The sequence below is a fragment of the Apodemus sylvaticus genome, chromosome 4, assembly GCF_947179515.1.
Source record: "Apodemus sylvaticus chromosome 4, mApoSyl1.1, whole genome shotgun sequence".
Taxonomy (NCBI): Eukaryota; Metazoa; Chordata; class Mammalia; order Rodentia; family Muridae; genus Apodemus; species Apodemus sylvaticus.
The window spans coordinates 80,867,380-80,887,034 of NC_067475.1; the positions used below are offsets into that span (position 1 = coordinate 80,867,380).

Sequence of the window (19,655 nt, forward strand, 5' to 3'; positions counted from 1 at the left end):
TTGGGCCATCTCTCCAGCCCCGAGGATTATTCTTGATGAGGGCAATGCAGGAACATGGTGGAAGATGAGCATTACGTGAGGAAGCACATGTGCTACCATGGAGACCAACGGTGTCTCCCTGGCAGTGCTCTCACATGTCACCGAGGGAGAGACAGGATGATGCTCCAGTGTCTCACTCCAGCTGAGACTAAGGTACAGTTAGAAGCCATGGAGGAATACTATAAGTGACCTGAGAAGGCCCCTTGGGTAAGATCCATCCTTGTCTCCTTGTACTAAGCTCAACTCCAAATGGATTAAGGACCTCCACATAAAGCCAGACACTCTGAAACTAATAGAAAAGAAACTGGGGAAGACCCTTGAGGACATTGGTACAGGGGGAAAGTTCCTGAACAGAGCACCAATAGCATATGCTCTAAGATCAAGAATTGACAAATGGGACCTCATAAAATTACAAAGTTTCTGTACGGCAAAGGACACCATCAAAAGGACAAATCGGCAACCAACAAATTGGGAAAAGATCTTCACCAATCCTACATCAGATAGAGGGCTAATATCCAATATATATAAAGAACTCAAGAAGTTATAGACTCCAGAAAACCAAATAACCCTATTAAAAAATGGGGTACAGAGTTAAACAAAGAATTCTCACCTGAAGAACTTCGGATGGCAGAGAAACACCTTAAAAAATGCTCAACTTCATTAGTCATTAGGGAAATGCAAATCAAAACAACCCTGAGATTTCACCTTACACCAGTCAGAATGGCTAAGATTAAAAATTCAGGAGACAGCAGGTGTTGGCAAGGATGTGGAGAAAGAGGAACACTCCTCCACTGCTGGTGGGGCTGCAAATTGGTACAACCACTCTGGAAATCAGTCTGGCGGTTCCTCCGAAAACTGGGCACCTCACTTCCAGAAGATCCTGCTATACCACTCCTGGGCATATACCCAGAGGATTCCCCACCATGTAATAAGGATACATGCTCTACTATGTTCATAGCAGCCCTATTTATAATTGCCAGATGCTGGAAAGAACCCAAGTATCCCTCAACAGAAGAGTGGATGCAAAAAATGTGGTTTATCTACACAATGGAGTATTCAGCCATTAGAAACAATGAATTCATGAAATTCTTAGACAAATGGATGGAGCTAGAGAACATCATACTAAGTGAGGTAACCCAGACTCAAAAGGTGAATCATGGTATGCACTCACTAATAAGTGGATATCAACCTAGAAAACTGGAATACCCAAAACATAATCCACACATCAAATGAGGTACAAGAAGAAAGGAGGAGTGGCCCCTTGTTCTGAAAAGACTCAGTGAAGCAATATAGAGCAAAATCAGAACAGGGAAGTGGGAAGGGTTGGGTGGGACAACAGGGGGAGGGAAGGGGACTGATGGGACTTTCGGGGAGTGGGGGTTCAGAAAAGGGGAAATCATTTGAAATGTAAATAAATATATCAATAAATTAAAAAATGAAAAAAAAAGAATACATATGGATTGCATTTACTGAAGTGGATATTAATTAGCCCAGAAGCCCTGAATACCCAAGGCACAGTTAGCATATCAAAGGACTCCCATGAAGAACTAAGGAGAGGGCCTGGGTCCTAGATAGGCTTGATCCAGCACTGTAGGGGAGTACCAGGACAGAGAAAAGGGAGGGGGGGGGGTGACTGGAGAATGGGTGGAGAGAAGAGGGCCTATGGGATATATGGGGAGGGGGGAACTGGGAAAGGGGAAAGCATTTGGAATGTAAACAAAGAATTTAGAAAAAAAAAAGAAAAACAGTAAGACAGTGGTCTGGCTCCTGCCAGCATCCTCTCACATTCTCTAGTATGACCTGTAAAATCCTTATATATTTTCTGTTACCATTTTTTTTTCCTTTCCATTTTCTGACTGTGAATTTCCTTCTTTATTCTGTAAGGCTTGAATATAGAAGGTGTACAGTAAATATTTACTGACTGAATGGCCATAGATATCACCTTAATTCAGGAGAGATGCAGCTAAAAGATACACTATAACCAGTGCAGTGCAGCCTAAAGCTTATGTTATTATATAATATTCTTGTTCATCAATTCCCAATTATTTCTGTAAATAGTTTGTTATTACTTTCTGTAATAACACCGAACCCACCAAGCATCACTCCAAAAAACGAAATATGTAATAAAAAGATCATGAAAATACCTTGAGATATCCCAGTAAAGCCACATATTTATATTTTATAAACAGCATCTCAAATATTACCTGCAGACCTTATTAATGGATCTCCAAATGGATATGTGATGAAGCCATGTTTAACAAGCTGCTCATTCACATTGTGTTTGTGCCAACTCTGCATACTTGAGTGATTTTATAGCTATATATAAGGCAACTATATATACATATCTATACCCTCAGAGACAAGAAAGGTGGGGGTGTTAGCCTAGCAACAATGCATATGGCTTTTGCTTAAGACTATCTTAGTCTCTGAATTAGGTTTTTAATTTAACTAAGAAAACAAGTTAGCTCAGCACAGCACTCCGTAACCAACAATAAATGTAGAATTTTATTTGAGATGGGAGTTAGGATAGAATAAGTTGAACATTTGGGTGCAGTATGCTCCTTGTAAAGCACACAGCTCTCACACTGTTTTATGCAGTATATTTTTGCACCCAAAAGCACTATAAAATTAGGAAAGGGTAACAGAAACTAAGTAATTCACCTAAAAAGGCTTTCATCAATATATTTAAAATTTTTAACTTTACCAAATCTAGGCCCTGAAAAGTTGCTAGGGCTCTACTCTACCTACTCTCAAGGAATGATTCACAGGACTCTGTAGTTTAGATTTATTTTTCTCTCAGTACTACAAAGTCACACTTGAACCACCGGATGTGGTCCATGGCACCCCATTACCTAGGCAAAGCTTTCCTTTCCCTCCCGAAATTTGAATTCAAACCAGCGAAGAGGTTGTGGTTCTCACTCTGCATCTTGACTAGCTAGCTGATGGGCCTTATACCCTCCAGAGCCACTGCTGAAGAACTAGCCTTGGTATCACATAGATACAACCAAATGACAATGTATATTTAACTTTACATTTCATTCTTTTTTAAAAAAATATTTATTTGTTTGTTTGTTTGTTTGTTTATTTATTTATTTAATGTATGTGAGTACTCTATAGCTGTCTTCAGACACCCCAGAAGAGGGCATCCGATCCTATTACAGATGGTTGTGAGCTACCATGTGATTGCCATGAATTGAACTCACTGAGCCATCTCTCCAGCCCTGCATTTCATTCTTAAAGGGCAAAAATCTCAATAGCATCAACTACAAAGTCCGAAAAAGGGTCCATATAAAATGCCATGAAAACAAGATGAAAATCCCCAAGGAAGAAAATGTCTTCATAATACACATACCCTTATTTGGATAATATTTCTTCTAGTGGTTAAGAAATAAACAAACAAATAACAGAGCGTCAGTTAAAAGCATTTATAAACTAGACTCCCTCCCTTAATCAAAGGAAAGAAACACAGTTCCTTTTTAGTAGTCAGTGTAATAAGTTCACTGAATTAAAAAATGGAAGGCTGGAATGTAGCTCAATGGAATGCCCAGTGTGTGACTGAGCAACAGAACAATCCATTTTCAAACAGTTAAAGTCTAACTCAAATGCAAAGTGACTCAGAAATACACTGCTAATAAAAAATAGAATTCAAATACCAGACAGCAAAATCGTAAAAAACCAAACCAACCTTTCAGGGGGTGAGGGAAAAGGAATTTTTTTACATGAGGCTACAATAGAACATAGAATACTTAATATGCAAGTAATATGCATAAAAGAGACCATAGGAAAAAGTAAAATTGAGCATAAGTGATTCTATTTTATTTTTAAAAAGACAGCCTTTTTTAACTTTGCAAAATTAGACATAGAGAAAAATATGTAAAAATTTAGGAGTTGGATTTTTATGTTTATGAAGAGGGCTACTATACAGAGGTAGATACTCGTAGCCAACCACTGGACTGAGCAGGGGGTCCCCAATGGAGGAGTTAGAGAAAGGACTGAAGGAGCTGAAGGGGTTTGCAACCCCATAGGAAGAACAACAATATCAACCAACCAGACCCACCCCCCCAGAACTCCCAGGGACTAAACCACCAACCAAAGAGTACTCATGGAGGGAACCATGGCTCCAGCCACATATGTAGCAGAGGATGGCCTTGTTATACATCAATGGGAGGAGACAGCCATGGTCCTGTAAAGGCATGATGCCCTTGTGTAGGGGAATGCCAGGTCAGGGAAGTGGGAGGGGCAGGGTGGGGGAACACCATTATAGAGGCAGGGGGAGGGGGAATGGGATAAGGAGCTTTCGGAGGGAAAATCAGGAAAGGGGATAACATTTGAAATGTAAATAAAGAAAATATCTAATAAAATTTTTTCAAAACCAAAGATAAAAATAAACAGGGCTACTGATTCTACTCTTATGAATATTCATAAAAAGGGTCTCATGGAGGCAAAACATTTAAATATAAAAGTGTTTGCAATAGAACTCTTAGAAAGTAAAAAGTTAAAAAATAACCTAAATTAAATGATGATAATGGAACGAATTAAAATTAGTGAGTTTCTGGGAGCAGTGGTATGCTCTTTTAATCTCAGCACTCTGGAGGCAGAAACAGGTGAATCTCTACAAGTTGAGCCTGGTCTATATGGTGAACTCCAGGACAGCAGAGCTGCCTAGTGAGACACTGTCTCAAAACAAGCAAAGGAAAACAAAGTGAGTTGAGCTGAATGTGTCCTATAGGAAAACCAGTTTATAATATACTGATAGTGTACTCTAGCCACATTGGGCAGCGGTGGCACATACCTTTAATCCCAACACTTGGGAGGTAGAGGCAGGCAGATCTTTGTGAGCTTAAGGGCAGTCTGGTCTGCAGAGTGAGTTCCAGGACAGCCAGAACTGTTTACACAGAGAAACCCTGTCTCAACAATACCAAAGGGGGGTGGATGGGAATCTAGCCACTTACAATATACTTAAAGTATGCATGATCTTAGGTAAATAAAACATATGTACTTATAAATAGATAACATACATTGTTACATGTAGTACATGTGAGGACACAAATATATAAAGAACATCTTAATGTTCAATTTGGAACCATATATACTAAACTAGCAGTAACCCTTCCTTCAGGGGAATGGGAAGATAAAAAGATTTGTAAGAGAAAACATACTTTCTTCACTATTATATTTGATATTGTATACAAGGATAGATGATTTGTAAAGTAAACAACAAGGACATGTAAAATAAGTCTAAGAAATCTAAAAAAAGGTCTGCCACAGTTTGAGATATTTTATGAAGTTTATCCACTAATGTAACATTCAGAAATATATTTTTACAGTCTAAGAATTTCAGTTGCTAGGGCAGTCAAAAACTCTTGAACATACAGATCTTGCAAACAAGGTTGATTCTGATATATAAAACTTGCTTCCTAACTTATTTCTGTTTGATTACAAGGAGGCTGTTCTCATAGTTTAGCATTGTTTAAGACCAACTAAATATTAACAGCTAGGAAGCATGACACTTTTAAACTTAAACAATGTTTTCCTCCAAACAACACTAAAAATGTATCAGATAGCTAGAGGCATATATATATATATATATATATATATATATATATATATATATATATATATATATACATGTCAAAATGCTATAAAGTTCAAAACAGCAGCATGCTAAAGAAAGTGAGACTCTGAAAAATGAGGGCCGATGAGAAGATTGGAGAGAGGCACATTTAAGGAGAGAAAGTATTTCTACCGACAGTTGTGCTCAAATGGTGCTAATGGAGACACAAGAGCATGAAGAAGCTGTCATTTGTGGAAAGCTACAGATTATGCCACAAATGCCTCAGAACTGAGCCCATACATTCCAGCCACACTCAGCTGAGGCCCAGCCCAGACATGCTAGGCTCCAGTTCTTGTGGTTGTCCATCTACTACAGCATAATCCCAGCTGCCAATCTGAAAGAAACCAGCTAGTCAGGGCAGATACAACCAAGAGAAACAACTGTCACTCAGTAACGCTCAGCAGCCCTGCGCTCATGGATAATTTCAAACAGTATCTCGGACTAGAATGCTGATGTGCTCATTCAAAACACCTCCATCTCTGGCTACTGGAAGCCAGGAGATAAAGGTGCCTGCCTAAGAAAATAAGTGGAATGTCTTCAGAGAAGTGGCCAAGGCCAAAGAAGCACAGTGAGTACACAGTAAGTGCTTAAATAACAGGGCGTCTGAGTGGAGCTAGATTGCATTTAGACAGTGAGTTATTTCTCAGAACCCAAAAACTATGCATATACCATGCTAAGAGGCTTTGCAGGGAATGAGTTAGCTGTCCACTTGATAGGAAAACCCCAGGCTATTTCCACCAAATATCTGTGAGCATCACTGTGTGAAACACCAAGGTAGGATTAGTGAGGAATTTGACTTCATGCTGCCTAACTTAAAGCACCAGCAGGGACAGAGAAGAAGGACAACAAACTCATGCATAATGTGCTTTACTAAACATTTTAAAGATGTGTCAAGTGTTTCCCCAATACTGGGAATTTAATTGGATTCTTTGCATTCTAAGAAAATCTGACATAATGTCAAATAATTTCAGGCAGATTTTTTTCAAATCCTGAGAAATCATTTTCTTTTTAATCTTTCTAAAAGCTTTCTTTAGTGAATAAAACTGAGTAACAGTGTAAAGTGGAGATGGTCTGAAGGAAATGGTTTCCTTTATGAGGAGGAGGACAGAAGAAAGCTCGGTTCCTGAGATGTTGATAAGGATTAGAAAACACAACAAAGCATGAGAACGTGCATGTTCTGCTGCATAATCCGATCACTTATTCAGCCCTTGGCTGAGCAGAACATGAAGCTGAGCAGTAATGAAAACTCTGGTGCTCACATAGTCAACTGAGTAAACTCTGTCTCCTATTGTGGTTTTGATGTACAAGGAAGTCTGGCAAAATTTCAGTGGTTTTTAATGTAGGTTTTTAATGAAAACTTGACTAATCCTGGCCATCCATTTGGCTACTTCTTTGTACAGTTCCTGCCCTGCACTGTGTCAAATACACCATCTGGGCAACACACTTCTGGCTAGTGACACTTCAGGACTGTTTCTGTAGTATTGTGAGTTGTAGCTGCATGAAACTAACTTAGGGCATCCATACTCCTAATTTACTATATTGCTGCAACCACTGTAATCCTGTTGTCTTGGCCTTAAATCTCACTACAGTCACAACAAAGATTCCTGCCCCACCTGCTTAAGATGGGCTTACAGACCACTCCCACAACTTATTCAACAAATGTTAACAAAGCTATAAATACCAATTGTGTTTATGCTTTCTGAAAGATTCACTGCCAGTGTTCTGCAGCAGTGCTGAGCTGAGCTGAGGCTGACTCCCACCATGAGGGTGATGGAATTCTAAGCCAAAAATGCTTTTCCTCGGATAAGATATCTGATTTGCTACTGCTGTCATGAAACCGGGGTCATGTAAACTTAAACACGGCTGCTGCTTCTTTAGGAAAACAGACCTTCTCGGAGTGATTATGAGTTGCTAAAACAGCCCTTGGAAGGATAAATCTGGAAGAGGCCAAAAAAAAAAAAAAAAACCAAAAAAAAAAAAACCACTGACATTAAACATGACTTCAGGGAGTGTTCAGGCTTGACTTTCATGCTGTGAGACCCACTGTAGATAATTCTTTAAAGTGAGTAATATCTTGGCTCTTTCTCTTCTTCTGAACCTATCTTAGCAGAGAGAGTTGGGATTTATTTTCAGAAGGAAATCAATTTTGATTTCTGAGCACTATCAATTGACACTCTCTTTCCTAAAAAGTAAAGGAGAAAATAGAACTTCCACGGGAAATGGAGAGAGTGCCACAGTAAACTGCAAGGTGAGAAAGCAGCCGCTTCTGCTCACACTAACTGGTCCTCTGCCTGGACAAGTGGCCCAGGCCTCCGTACACGGCCAGAATCTGCCTATGTCTGTGCCTTACTCCCCTTTATTGAAGCTTACTGTCTAGTCCTGACATCAGACTGACTGGAAAGGGTTGTTTGAGAAGGAAAAAGAAGAAAAGATTTGTAATCAAAGAAATCATCTCTAAAAGTGCAGCCCTGCAGTGGATGGCGCTGGCTAACAAAGCCCCGGGTCAGGGCAGAAGCTTTCTGTCCATCTTCCTTTACCGCTAGATTCTGTGTCATTTTAGTCATTAAAATGTAGTGTTTTGAAATAAACATTTCCAAATCTCTTCTTGTAAATTTGTACACATACACACACACACACACACACATACACACACACACACACACACACACACACACACAAACACACACATACACACTAAACCCCCTTGACTTACAGAGTTTGAACTCAGGATTTAGAATTCATAAAGCCTAGGCCAAAAGCAGTCTCACATTTGCATAGTCATGACAAGAATGATAATTACTAGTAATATGTCCAAGATAATTTTCCTGAAAATAGAAAGTTGCTCTTTTTCCCTGCCAAATACTATAGGAGATACAAAAAATAAATTGCTTAAAATTACATTTAAAAAAATTCCTAACAAAAATTAAAAAAACAATTCCTGTTCAGTGGGTTAAATAGTGAAACAAAACAAAAACTGAGACTAAAAGTGAGCTGACTGTATTTAAGTCAGGCAAAAGAAAATAATCTTTTGGGGGCTGAAGAGAAGGCTCAGCAGTTAAGAGCACTGACTACTCTTCCGAAGGTCATGAGTTCAAATCCCAGCAACCACATGGTGGCTCACAACCATCCATAATGAGATCTGACTCCCTCTTCTGGAATATCTGAAGAGAGTGACAGTGTACTTACATATAATAAATAAATCTTTTTTTTTAATGTTATTTTTTTAATTCGATATAATTTATTTACATTTCAAATGATTTCCCCTTTTCTAGACCCCACTCCCCGAAAGTCCCGTAAGCCCCCTTCTCTTCCCCTGTCCTCCCACCCACCCCTTCCCACTTCCCCGTTCTGGTTTTGCCGAATACTGCTTCACTGAGTCTTTCCAGAACCAGGGGCCACTCCTCCTTTCTTCTTGTACCTCATTTGATGTGTGGATTATGTTTTGGGTATTCCAGTTTTCTAGGTTAATATCCACTTATTAGTGAGTGCATACCATGATTCACCTTTTGAGTCTGGGTTACCTCACTTAGTATGATGTTCTCTAGCTCCATCCATTTGCCTAAGAATTTCATGAATTCATTGTTTCTAATGGCTGAATAGTACTCCATTGTGTAGATAAACCACATTTTTTGCATCCACTCTTCTGTTGAGGGATACCTGGGTTCTTTCCAGCATCTGGCAATTATAAATAGGGCTGCTATGAACATAGTAGAGCATGTATCCTTATTACATGGTGGGGGAATCCTCTGGGTATATGTCCAGGAGTGGTATAGCAGGATCTTCTGGAAGTGAGGTGCCCAGTTTTCGGAGGAACCGCCAGATTGATTTCCAGAGTGGTTGTACCAATTTGCAACCCCACCAGCAGTGGAGGAGAGTTCCTCTTTCTCCACACCCTCTCCAACACCTGCTGTCTCCTGAATTTTTAATCTTAGCCATTCTGACTGGTGTAAGGTGAAATCTCAGGGTTGTTTTGATTTGCATTTCCCTAATGACTAATGAAGTTGAGCATTTTTTAAGGTGTTTCTCTGCCATCCGAAGTTCTTCAGGTGAGAATTCTTTGTTTAACTCTGTACCCCATTTTTAAATAGGGTTGTTCGGTTTTCTGGAGTCTAACTTCTTGAGTTCTTTATATATATTGGATATTAGCCCTCTATCTGATGTAGGATTGGTGAAGATCTTTTCCCAATTTGTTGGTTGCTGATTTGTCCTCTTGATGGTGTCCTTTGCCGTACAGAAACTTTGTAATTTTATGAGGTCCCATTTGTCAATTCTTGCTCTTAGAGCATACACTATTGGTGTTCTGTTCAGAAACTTTCTCCCTGTACCAATGTCCTTAAGGGTCTTCCCCAGTTTCTTTTCTATTAGCTTCAGAGTGTCTGGCTTTATGTGGAGGTCCTTGATCCATTTGGATTTGAGCTTAGTACAAGGAGACAAGGATGGATCAATTCGCATTCTTCTGCATGCTGACCTCTAGTTGAACCAGCACCATTTGTTGAAAAGGCTATCTTTTTTCCATTGGATGTTTTCAGCCTCTTTGTCGAGGATCAAGTGGCCATAGGTGTGTGGGTTCATTTCTGGATCTTCAATCCTGTTCCATTGATCCTCCTGTCTGTCACTGTACCAATACCATGCAGTTTTTAACACTATTGCTCTGTAGTATTGCTTGAGGTCAGGGATACTGATTCCCCCAGATTTTCTTTTGTTGCTGAGAATAGTTTTAGCTATCCTGGGTTTTTTGTTGTTCCAGATGAATTTGATAATTGCTCTTTCTAACTCTGTGAAGAATTGAGTTGGGATTTTGATGGGTATTGCATTGAATCTGTATATTGCTTTTGGCAAAATGGCCATTTTAACTATATTGATTCTACCGATCCATGAGCATGGGAGGTTTTCCCATTTTTTGAGGTCTTCTTCCATTTCCTTCTTCAGAGTCTTGAAGTTCTTGTCATACAGATCTTTCACATGTTTGGTAAGAGTCACCCCAAGATACTTTATACTGTTTGTGGCTATTGTGAAGGGGGTCATTTCCCTAATTTCTTTCTCAGCCTGCTTATCCTTTGAGTATAGGAAGGCCACTGATTTGCTTGTGTTGATTTTATAACCTGCCACTTTGCTGAAGTTGTTATCAGCTGTAGGAGCTCTCTAGTGGAGTTTTTTGGGTCACTTAGGTAGACTATCATGTCGTCTGCAAATAATGATAGTTTGACTTCTTCCTTTCCAATTTGTATCCCTTTGACCTCCTTATGTTATCGAATTGCCCGAGCTTTTCTTTTAAAAAAAGAAAAGAAAAGAATCCTTCTCCTTGATTTTCATGTGAAGATGGCTGTGTGAGCACTATACCTTGACCACAGAGAACGGATAGTAAACAGCCAGAGCGCGAAAGCAACCACAGTTTCTATAAACGTCCCGACTCACACAATTCCCTAGTGAAGATTTCTAAGCAGGTTAATTTTTTTCCCTTCAAAAAAGGAGAGACCTGTGTCCTCATCCCCATTCCCAACTCTTTACAACACACAGAAAGGCAAGCGGAAGGCTTTGACCAAAGACAATGACTATAAATATGTTGATATAAATATGAAAATATATTTCCATAGCAAGACATGTAGATCTGTAGAACACTACTTTTGGTGTTACAGCTTCCCGTGTGGACTGACTGATGGCCAGCCAGTATGCCGCTGCTGCACATTTAGGAGCTACTTTGCAATTATGAGTAATTCTATAATTCAACATTCTGATTAATGTTCTAGGCAAGTAATGCATGAATATTATAAAAACTGGCATAGATTGCTACAAAATTTAAATTTTTTCTTTATAAAATATATGAATTTACCTGTTTTCTCACATTCTCTCAATATCCAAGGTTCTCATTAATTTTTAATTTTCAATAATCCACTAGGCAAAAAAAATTCACTGTTGTTTGGATACTAGTACAGACTATTTTACTTATGCTTTCTCTTTTATCATTTATTCTTACACATTTTCATTATATACAGAAACTTCAGTTCTCATGTGAGTAGCATGTCAATTTCTGTGATTTAGATATTAGACTTCCAACCCTCTTCGCTCTAAGATTATGAATCTATTCACATATGTTCCAGTCTCACATTTTATATCCAGATATTCTTTATTTCAAATAAGTGTGTGTAAAACATTTGAAAATTCTTCCATTACGATATGAGGATGGGATCATATTAACTTACATTCTTCAATAATCAGGTGTTGGACCTGACATTACACAGACGAAGCTACCTTGGCTTGTGACTTCAGTCAACACTTGAATCACATATCCTGTGTGTACTACGTCCATTTCTGGAAGATATATTTGGTTCCACTAAACGTTAATTCCTTTACCAGAAACACTGTTTTGACCACTGTAGCTCAGGCTTTCTTTTTAGATAAACTTACTTATCTATAATTTAGTTGTATCAAAACCTGTGTTAGAATAGGAGGGGAACAAAAAACCATAGGCATTTGGTGACAGTAACACGAATTAAAAACAACAGCTTGAGAGGAGAAGAGGAGGAGTATAAAAAGAGAGTGTGGAGACTGAGAAAGAACAGCTGACTGAGTCTTTAGTTTAAGGCTAGATAGAAAAAGTAACAGGAATACTCAGCGTTTTATTGTGTGGTGCTGGTGACAGAAGCCAAGGCCTCATCCATGCCAGTCAAGTACTGCACCACCAAGATACATCCCATCCCTGAACAACAAAACAAAACAAACAACAACCCTTTGATTATGCAGGTTCTAGTGGTGAAGTCATGTCATCTGGTTTGGTGACAAGCACTCTTACCCACTGAGTCATCTCACTGGTCTTACTTGGTTTTAAAAAGGTTATTTCTTACCTATTAAACTCCATCAGTGACCTGTCTCCTGAGGTATTTAGTGCTAGATACTGAGCTCTCCACATTGGGATCAAGTAAATACCACTTAGGTGTAAATTAACAAGTGAATTCTGGATAATTAAATGTATGGAATACAGAATCAGCAGGAAACCAGTGTCTGCAAATGCAGTTATAAATATGGCAAGTAACAGGGAAAACATGTATATTAAGCCTTTCAACACAGGAAAGTTATTTTGTAGAGTAAATATTTTAAAAACAAATAGATTTTTTTAAGTAATGATATTCATTTTGGTTCACATTTAAAGGTTGTGGATTTTCTCCTTTGGAAACTTGCAGAGATTATGTTGGAAGGAAAAGAACTGACTGAATCAACCCAAAGTTAGCACAATTAATGATCATAAAATGACCTGCTTTTTTTTACTTGCCTCTTGTCTATGAAAGAACATATAGGCTATGAAAACAAAATAGGTTAAAACTGAAACACAGAACAACTAGCGACAAGAGACGGTTGCCGAGTAGGGGATGTGCAAATAGTCAGCTCGGAATAAGAACTCACACCTTAGCTGGGTCAGAAGACATCTGAAAACAGATGAATATATCTGACTGCAGAGCACTCCTTTCTGGTGTGTGATGTATGTAAATGGAGGCTTCTATATTGACAACACAGCTGTTTTCTACAAATTAAAAACTACATAAAAGTTTAATGTGCTACAGGCTGTTTCGCTGATCCCACTTCTTCTTCCGTGGTTATCACTTCTATTGTTTAGAGCTCTTTTTATAGAGAGATCATTTTTATGATCGCTTACGACATTATATACATTAACCATTCACTCTGGATCTCTTGGAAGCCAAGTAGAGCTTCACCAAGCAGCAGGCAGATACATGCCTGTGTGACCATGTACACAGAAAAAGGCTTGAAACTAAACTCAGTGTGCAGCAGCAAACACAAGGAAGTGCAAGTCTAGCTCTGGGAGGAGTGATCTGGTATAGACACAGATTTTGTGCTTTCAGAGAGACAGTCTATTCTGTGACCTTCACAGAGACCTGGAACCCTCAAGGCAAGACAAGTGAATATGTAAACACATGTTTGCATTAGGGAAACACGTTGAGGGGAACATTAGGAATGTGAAAGTCCCTCATTAAAACACATTTTTGAAGATGCGTGTGGCCTGTGAGTCTATAAATTACCAAAGCTGTTCAACTGGCAGTGTCCGTAGCAAGACTTGACCTGAAGGCCAGCCTGGGCTTGTAAGTATGTCTGGCTATGAATTCGAGCTGTATCCTGGGTATCTATTTTGCAGGAAACAGGGTTTATGAAGAGGCAGTGTATAAACATCTTTAAAACCCTTCCCTATTACCCTATTTCTCCTCAGCCATCGCTATCCTCTTCACAGCACCCATCATAACTAAAATTATAGTATGCATTGTTGAATTTGATTCTGTGAGTCCAATTGGATTTTCCTTTACTCAACTGCTTATCTTCAGTATTATCAACAGGATAAGTCTTTGCCAAAGAAATGAAAGATAGAATTTCCCAGTTCTCCAGCCCTTTCTTACCTTTTTCTCCCCAAGTTAGTCTAGACCTATATTTCATCATCTCATCAATACCCCTTAGCAGCTCTACCTACCATCCTTTTCATATATTTCACCATAAGTAATACATTTCAGTTCCCATCTTTATATATCTGTGCATATGTAGTTTTACACACACACACACACACACCCCACACACACTTTTTGCTCATCCTTTTTCTGAATTTATTTTTCTCCCATTTAAAATGCAGAAAAACACACAGAAAGGAACTACACATCCATCACTATGCCAGATAGTCCTATAAAGTTCATCCCATTCCACATATTAGTACACATAAATGAATCTTGGAGCCACCCTACCTTGCACATACATGCTGACTACACAGGTCCCTGCACACTGCTGACACTATCCAACTCCAGTGAAGGCAATATCGCTCCCTCCCTTAGGTGCTTATCTCTGCCTGTGCTCTGGAGTTCCTTTTTCCTTTCTCATAGATATGCTATCCTCCTTTTGGATCTTTCCAGTAAAACATGGTTGAACAGCTACTCATATAAAAAGTCTCTTTAGAGAGAAGGCTAATGGGTACAAAGATTTCTTTTATAGTAATAAAATCTGTTCTTAGAGTGTGGTGATGCTTATGTGTTAAGAATATAATAAGCTGTATATGTCAACAAATAAATTGTATCACATACAAATTATATATCAATAAAGCCGGTAAAAATTTTACCTTAGACCTGGAGAGAAAGTTTTTTTTAATTAAATATGTATACTTATAGTGCACAGTAATTAAAAGATATACTCCTTTTTTTCTTTTTTTTTAATTGAGTATCTTCTTCATTTACATTGCCAATGGTAAAACCTTTCCCAATTTCTCCCCTCCCAAAAGTCCCCCTCCCCAACGATTCCCTACCCCTCCTCCCACCCCTGCCTCCATGTATATGCCCCTCTACCTCTACACATCCGTTTCCCTTGTTGTGGCCTCTATTGAGCCTTTACATGACCAAAGACCACTCCTCCCACTGATGTCCAACAAGGCATTCCTCTGCCACATTTTTGGCTGGAACCATGTATACATACATATATATATATATATATATATATATATATATATATACACTATATACTATAAATAAAAATAAATAAATATAACAAATATAATATAAAATTAGTAAGCTTCTTTGGAAATTATGGTGGGGGGTAGCGGGAGGGGAAGGGTGTTAATTCAAAATGAAAGCAGGAAGTCAATCACACTGTTTACAATAAAGACAAAATGGCCAGTTGGCTAGCTGTGGCAGACACAGGTTAAGAGCCATCATTGTGACATAAATTAAAGTATTAGATTAATGACAAGACAGGCAAAGCTGGTGACATCATCTCAGATACACCAAGAGATGATTTTAAAGATAAGCACCGCACTTTACATATTTATGGTAACTGCATGAGTTTCAAAATTCAAACTATACACAGCAATGCAAATAATATGGTATGGTAAATAAAACCAAAGGATATAAAAATCATTTCTAGAATTCTAGAATGTAAGTTCAGATATAAATTGATTATATAGGGAAATTGATAATTATTACAAGGGAATATGAGAAAGGAAAAACAGGCTGAAAGGGTTTTTTTTTGGTTTTATTTATTTATTTATTTATTTATTTTTGAGACAGGGTTTCTCTGTATAGCCCTGGCTGTCCTGTAACTCACTCTGAAGACCAGGCGGGCCTCGAACTCAGAAATCCGCTTGTCTCTGCCTCCCAGAGTGCTGGGATTACAGGAGTGAGCCACCACCGCCCGGCAGGCTGAGAGTTTTAAAATCACTGGCACATAACAGGATCAAGTAGTACATGGTAAATACAATGAAAAAGAAAGGAGGGCTAGAGAGATGGCTCAGTGGATAGGAGTTCTAGCTATTTTTCTAGAGGTTCTGAGTTCAATTCTAAGCAACTACATGGTGGTTCACAACCATCTGTAATGAGATCTGATGATACCGTCTTCTATCATGCATCCATATGCATATACATAATCTATATAAATAAATAAATCTTTAACAAAGAAAAGAGTCTGTTTATTTACACATGTGTGTAAGCACATATATGTCATGTGGAGGTCAGAGAAAAGCTTGTGCGAATTGGTTCTCTCCTTCTACCATATGAGTTCCAGGCTTGGAGTCAAGCACCCTTGCCCTCTGAACATACTGGCTACCCTGACTTTGTGAGTTAGTGAGTTAGGCATTGTGGAGCAGCAATGCTTGCACGCTGCTTTAACCTCAGTGTCATGCAGGTCCTATGATGCTCTGAACCATAAAGTCAGCAGATCTAGACAGGGTGGCTCTGGAGGAATGTTCACACACAGAGGCAGGGCATATGCTTACTGTGACAATGATCCTGGGCTCAATCTCTAGTGCCCAGTTCACTAAATTAGGAGATTGAAGGCTCTGGGAGTTAACTAACCCAGCTCTCCATCTCCACAGTTTTTAAAATACAAAAACCAGAAACTAACTATGTACAATTTAGGGCAAAACAAACCCAATGCACAGTGCTTTTGTTTATGTAATAATTATTTATCTACCAAATAAGTCAAGTGATCATATGCTTATATTTATTTCACTAAGTACTTATGGATGTTCAACATAACTAGATAACAGAATTAAACAGGAATGAACCAAGTCCTAGTGAAAACAGGACATATTACATATCACAAGTAATGTATCCTTCAAAGTAGACACCTGCCCTAGGAGTCAGTGTCTTCCTGTAAGTGTCCATCTGTTCTAAAACCTTATTGCTGTTTGAGGTTGTATCTATGCGACTATATTATTTTTCATACATTTAGTGGGTATATAACTAGATTAGAAACACTTAAAAAAAATCAAAATTTTCTCTAGAAGTTTGAGTGAACACTGGATTTGCCAAGACCCTGTTTTTAGTGTTTTACCAGAAAATACTTGACAAGGATAAAGCAAGCCTCATCGCTATTTAATATTGAATAATGACAGCAAAGTTTCAAACTTCAACCCCAATATTAACTTCTGCATAAATGTGCATGCACTAATGAGCTATATTGAAACATGTTTTAGTGCATTTTGACTTATGCTCACAATTGTATAATGAGTAAACAGCTATTTTCTTAATATTTGAAAATAGGTGAGTAGCTTCTAAATCCATAACAATTAAAAATCTGAGTGTGAATCCCTTAACAGGTCAAACTGTAAAAACTCTCATTTAGCATTATGTCATACTAATTTGGAAAAGGTCCAGATGCAAGTTCCCACTAGGTGACTGAGTGACAGCTTGCCCTGCTTTAGTCTCCCCACTTTGCTTCACGGTCTCTAGCAGTTACTTGGAGGATAGGGAAACGAGATCAATACTAAGCAGCTGGCAGACTCCTGATACTGGGATTCTTCTGAGTAGAGGGACTTACCTCTCTCAGCACAGGGTCAGTTATTGAGTTCAGGCTGACAGCTCCTTCATAGGTTAGGTAATAGAACACATTGAGGGCTCGCACTGCCTCTGGTCCTTGTTGTTTATAGCCAAAAATAAGATCAATCCATTGGTGAAGCTGGCAGGAAACAAATTCACTCTCCAGGGCCTGAAAAACAGTAGAGACCATATCATTATGCTGAATCCTAATTTTAAAGCATAGATATTTAGAACAACAGTAAGGCTTAACACTAAACTTACTTAAAAAAACAAACGAAAACAGAAAACCCAGGTATTATGGCATGCATCTGTAATCCTACTTGGGAAGCTGAGTCTGGAGAACCCAAAGTTCTAGGCTAGGCTGCGTAACATAATGAGACCTGGTCTAAAGACAACCAAAGGAACAAAACCAAAGCAATGCAAGAGAGTTTGGCTCAGTCATTTGAGTGGTTACCTGAGTACAATCCCTAGTACCTATATTAAAGGCCAGATGTAGTGACACATATCTGTAATATCAGAACTAGCAGCATGGACAGGAGCATCCCAAGAGCTTGCTGGCCAGCCAGGCTAGCTGAATCGGCAAGCCCCAGATTCCTGTTTCCAAAGCTAAGGTAGAGAGTGATTAACAAAGACATCTAATATTGCTGCTCTACGCCAAGCACGCACACACAAACACACCTATAACCCCCCAACACACACACACACACACACACACACACACAAGAGACGGAGGAAGGGGTAAAGGGGAAGAGGGAAAGAAAGTGGAAAGGGAAGAGGAAGGGTAAGAAAATGACAGGAAGAGTAAGAAAATGACAGGACAGAGCAGAAAAACACCATGGCTCAAATGCAGTTCAGCGTAGAGTACATGCTTTGTACTTGTGAGGTCAAGAATTCAATTCCCAGTACTGTAAAAATCAACCCCCCCCCCCAATCCTGTTTTCTAGCTGTTTATTTGGGAAAAGTCCTGGCCCTCATTATGCTGAGCTGTAGTAATCTTGGCATTTTCCTACTACATGGTAAGGTATAGGGACTGGGGCTGGGCTTATCTTGGTCATACTTGTAAATCAGTCTTGACAGGCACTCAATTCATGCTTCAAAGAAGGGAGGTCATAGAATGAAGGACTATTTTGGTAAAACAAATGCAAAGAAGTTAAAGATTTTCTCTTCACTTAAGATATTAACTTTTTTCTCAAACTAAAGCATGTTGTGTCCTGCAATTATAACCAAATTATTTAGTTATTTTGATTGTATTTATAGTATCAAATTAGATTTTGTGGGGACTTATTACTGCTGTATTTTTATTCTATGTGTCAGTACCAAATCAAACACTTTATGCTATTAACAATGCTCAATAAATAATGAATGAGCACAATCAAATGTTCACTTGAAATGCTGGGCACAAGATTCATTTCCTATTCATCGTTCTCTTCCCATTTACTAGCACTTTTTGCTAAATATAGTTGGTGCCAATAAATGTTTGCTGAACTGAGTAAGTTAGGAACACCAAGGCCAGAGACTTGTTAGCAAGCTATTCCTCTTTATACCGTGTAATGCTACAATATTATTCCAATATCAATGGTTTAGGTTTTCCAAGAGATAATGCTATTCAGACCAAAAGCAGTCTAAGTTATCTCTGATACATAACTCTGGATTTAGCATCAAAGCTGTACGATTGTGTGCGCTTTCCTGGCAATGTATGGCTAGCATCCTAAGAAGAGGTCTGTAAGTTTCAAGGTGCAGTTGACTAGACTTTTCTTCTCACTGGTTCTGGAGACTGAATCCAGGGCCCTGTGCACGCTCCACATCTCTAATTCTTAGCCCCCAAAGGACTAATTTCTATTGCAAATATCCAATGAGGTAGAACCCATCTTGCTACAAATGACAGACACATTAGTTCACAAGTACATATGTATAAAAATGTCTTATTAAAATAAGTGCCCGTGAAAAGAAAGATGTTTACAGCTCAACACAATGTTTTCTTTAACTTGCAATAGTATCAAATATAAAATATTACTCTCTAAATAAATCCCAATGTACTAACTAGGCAATTCTCATAGTCTAGCATATATCAGAAATGAAAAATACCTAAAAATATGTCTAGCTCTCCCTGTGAAAGTTACTGTTTTAGACACCTATTATAAAATTCACTGTATTTGCCACTTTCCTAGAGAGAAGGTAAGAAAGCAAAAAACTAGTTCATATTATATTTC

At 38.6% G+C, this 19,655-nt stretch overlaps 1 protein-coding gene across 6 annotated transcripts in view; it reads right to left on the reverse strand.

Moving 5' to 3' along the window:
- Lrba (LPS responsive beige-like anchor protein) overlaps positions 1-19,655 on the reverse strand; it is a 583,194-nt gene that overhangs the window by 52,735 nt on the left and 510,804 nt on the right. For all 6 annotated transcript variants that reach the window (XM_052180236.1, XM_052180237.1, XM_052180235.1 and 3 more), the window contains one exon: positions 17,447-17,614. In XM_052180236.1, coding sequence (XP_052036196.1) covers positions 17,447-17,614 — 168 coding nt within the window. The remainder of the gene's footprint in view (positions 1-17,446; positions 17,615-19,655) is intronic.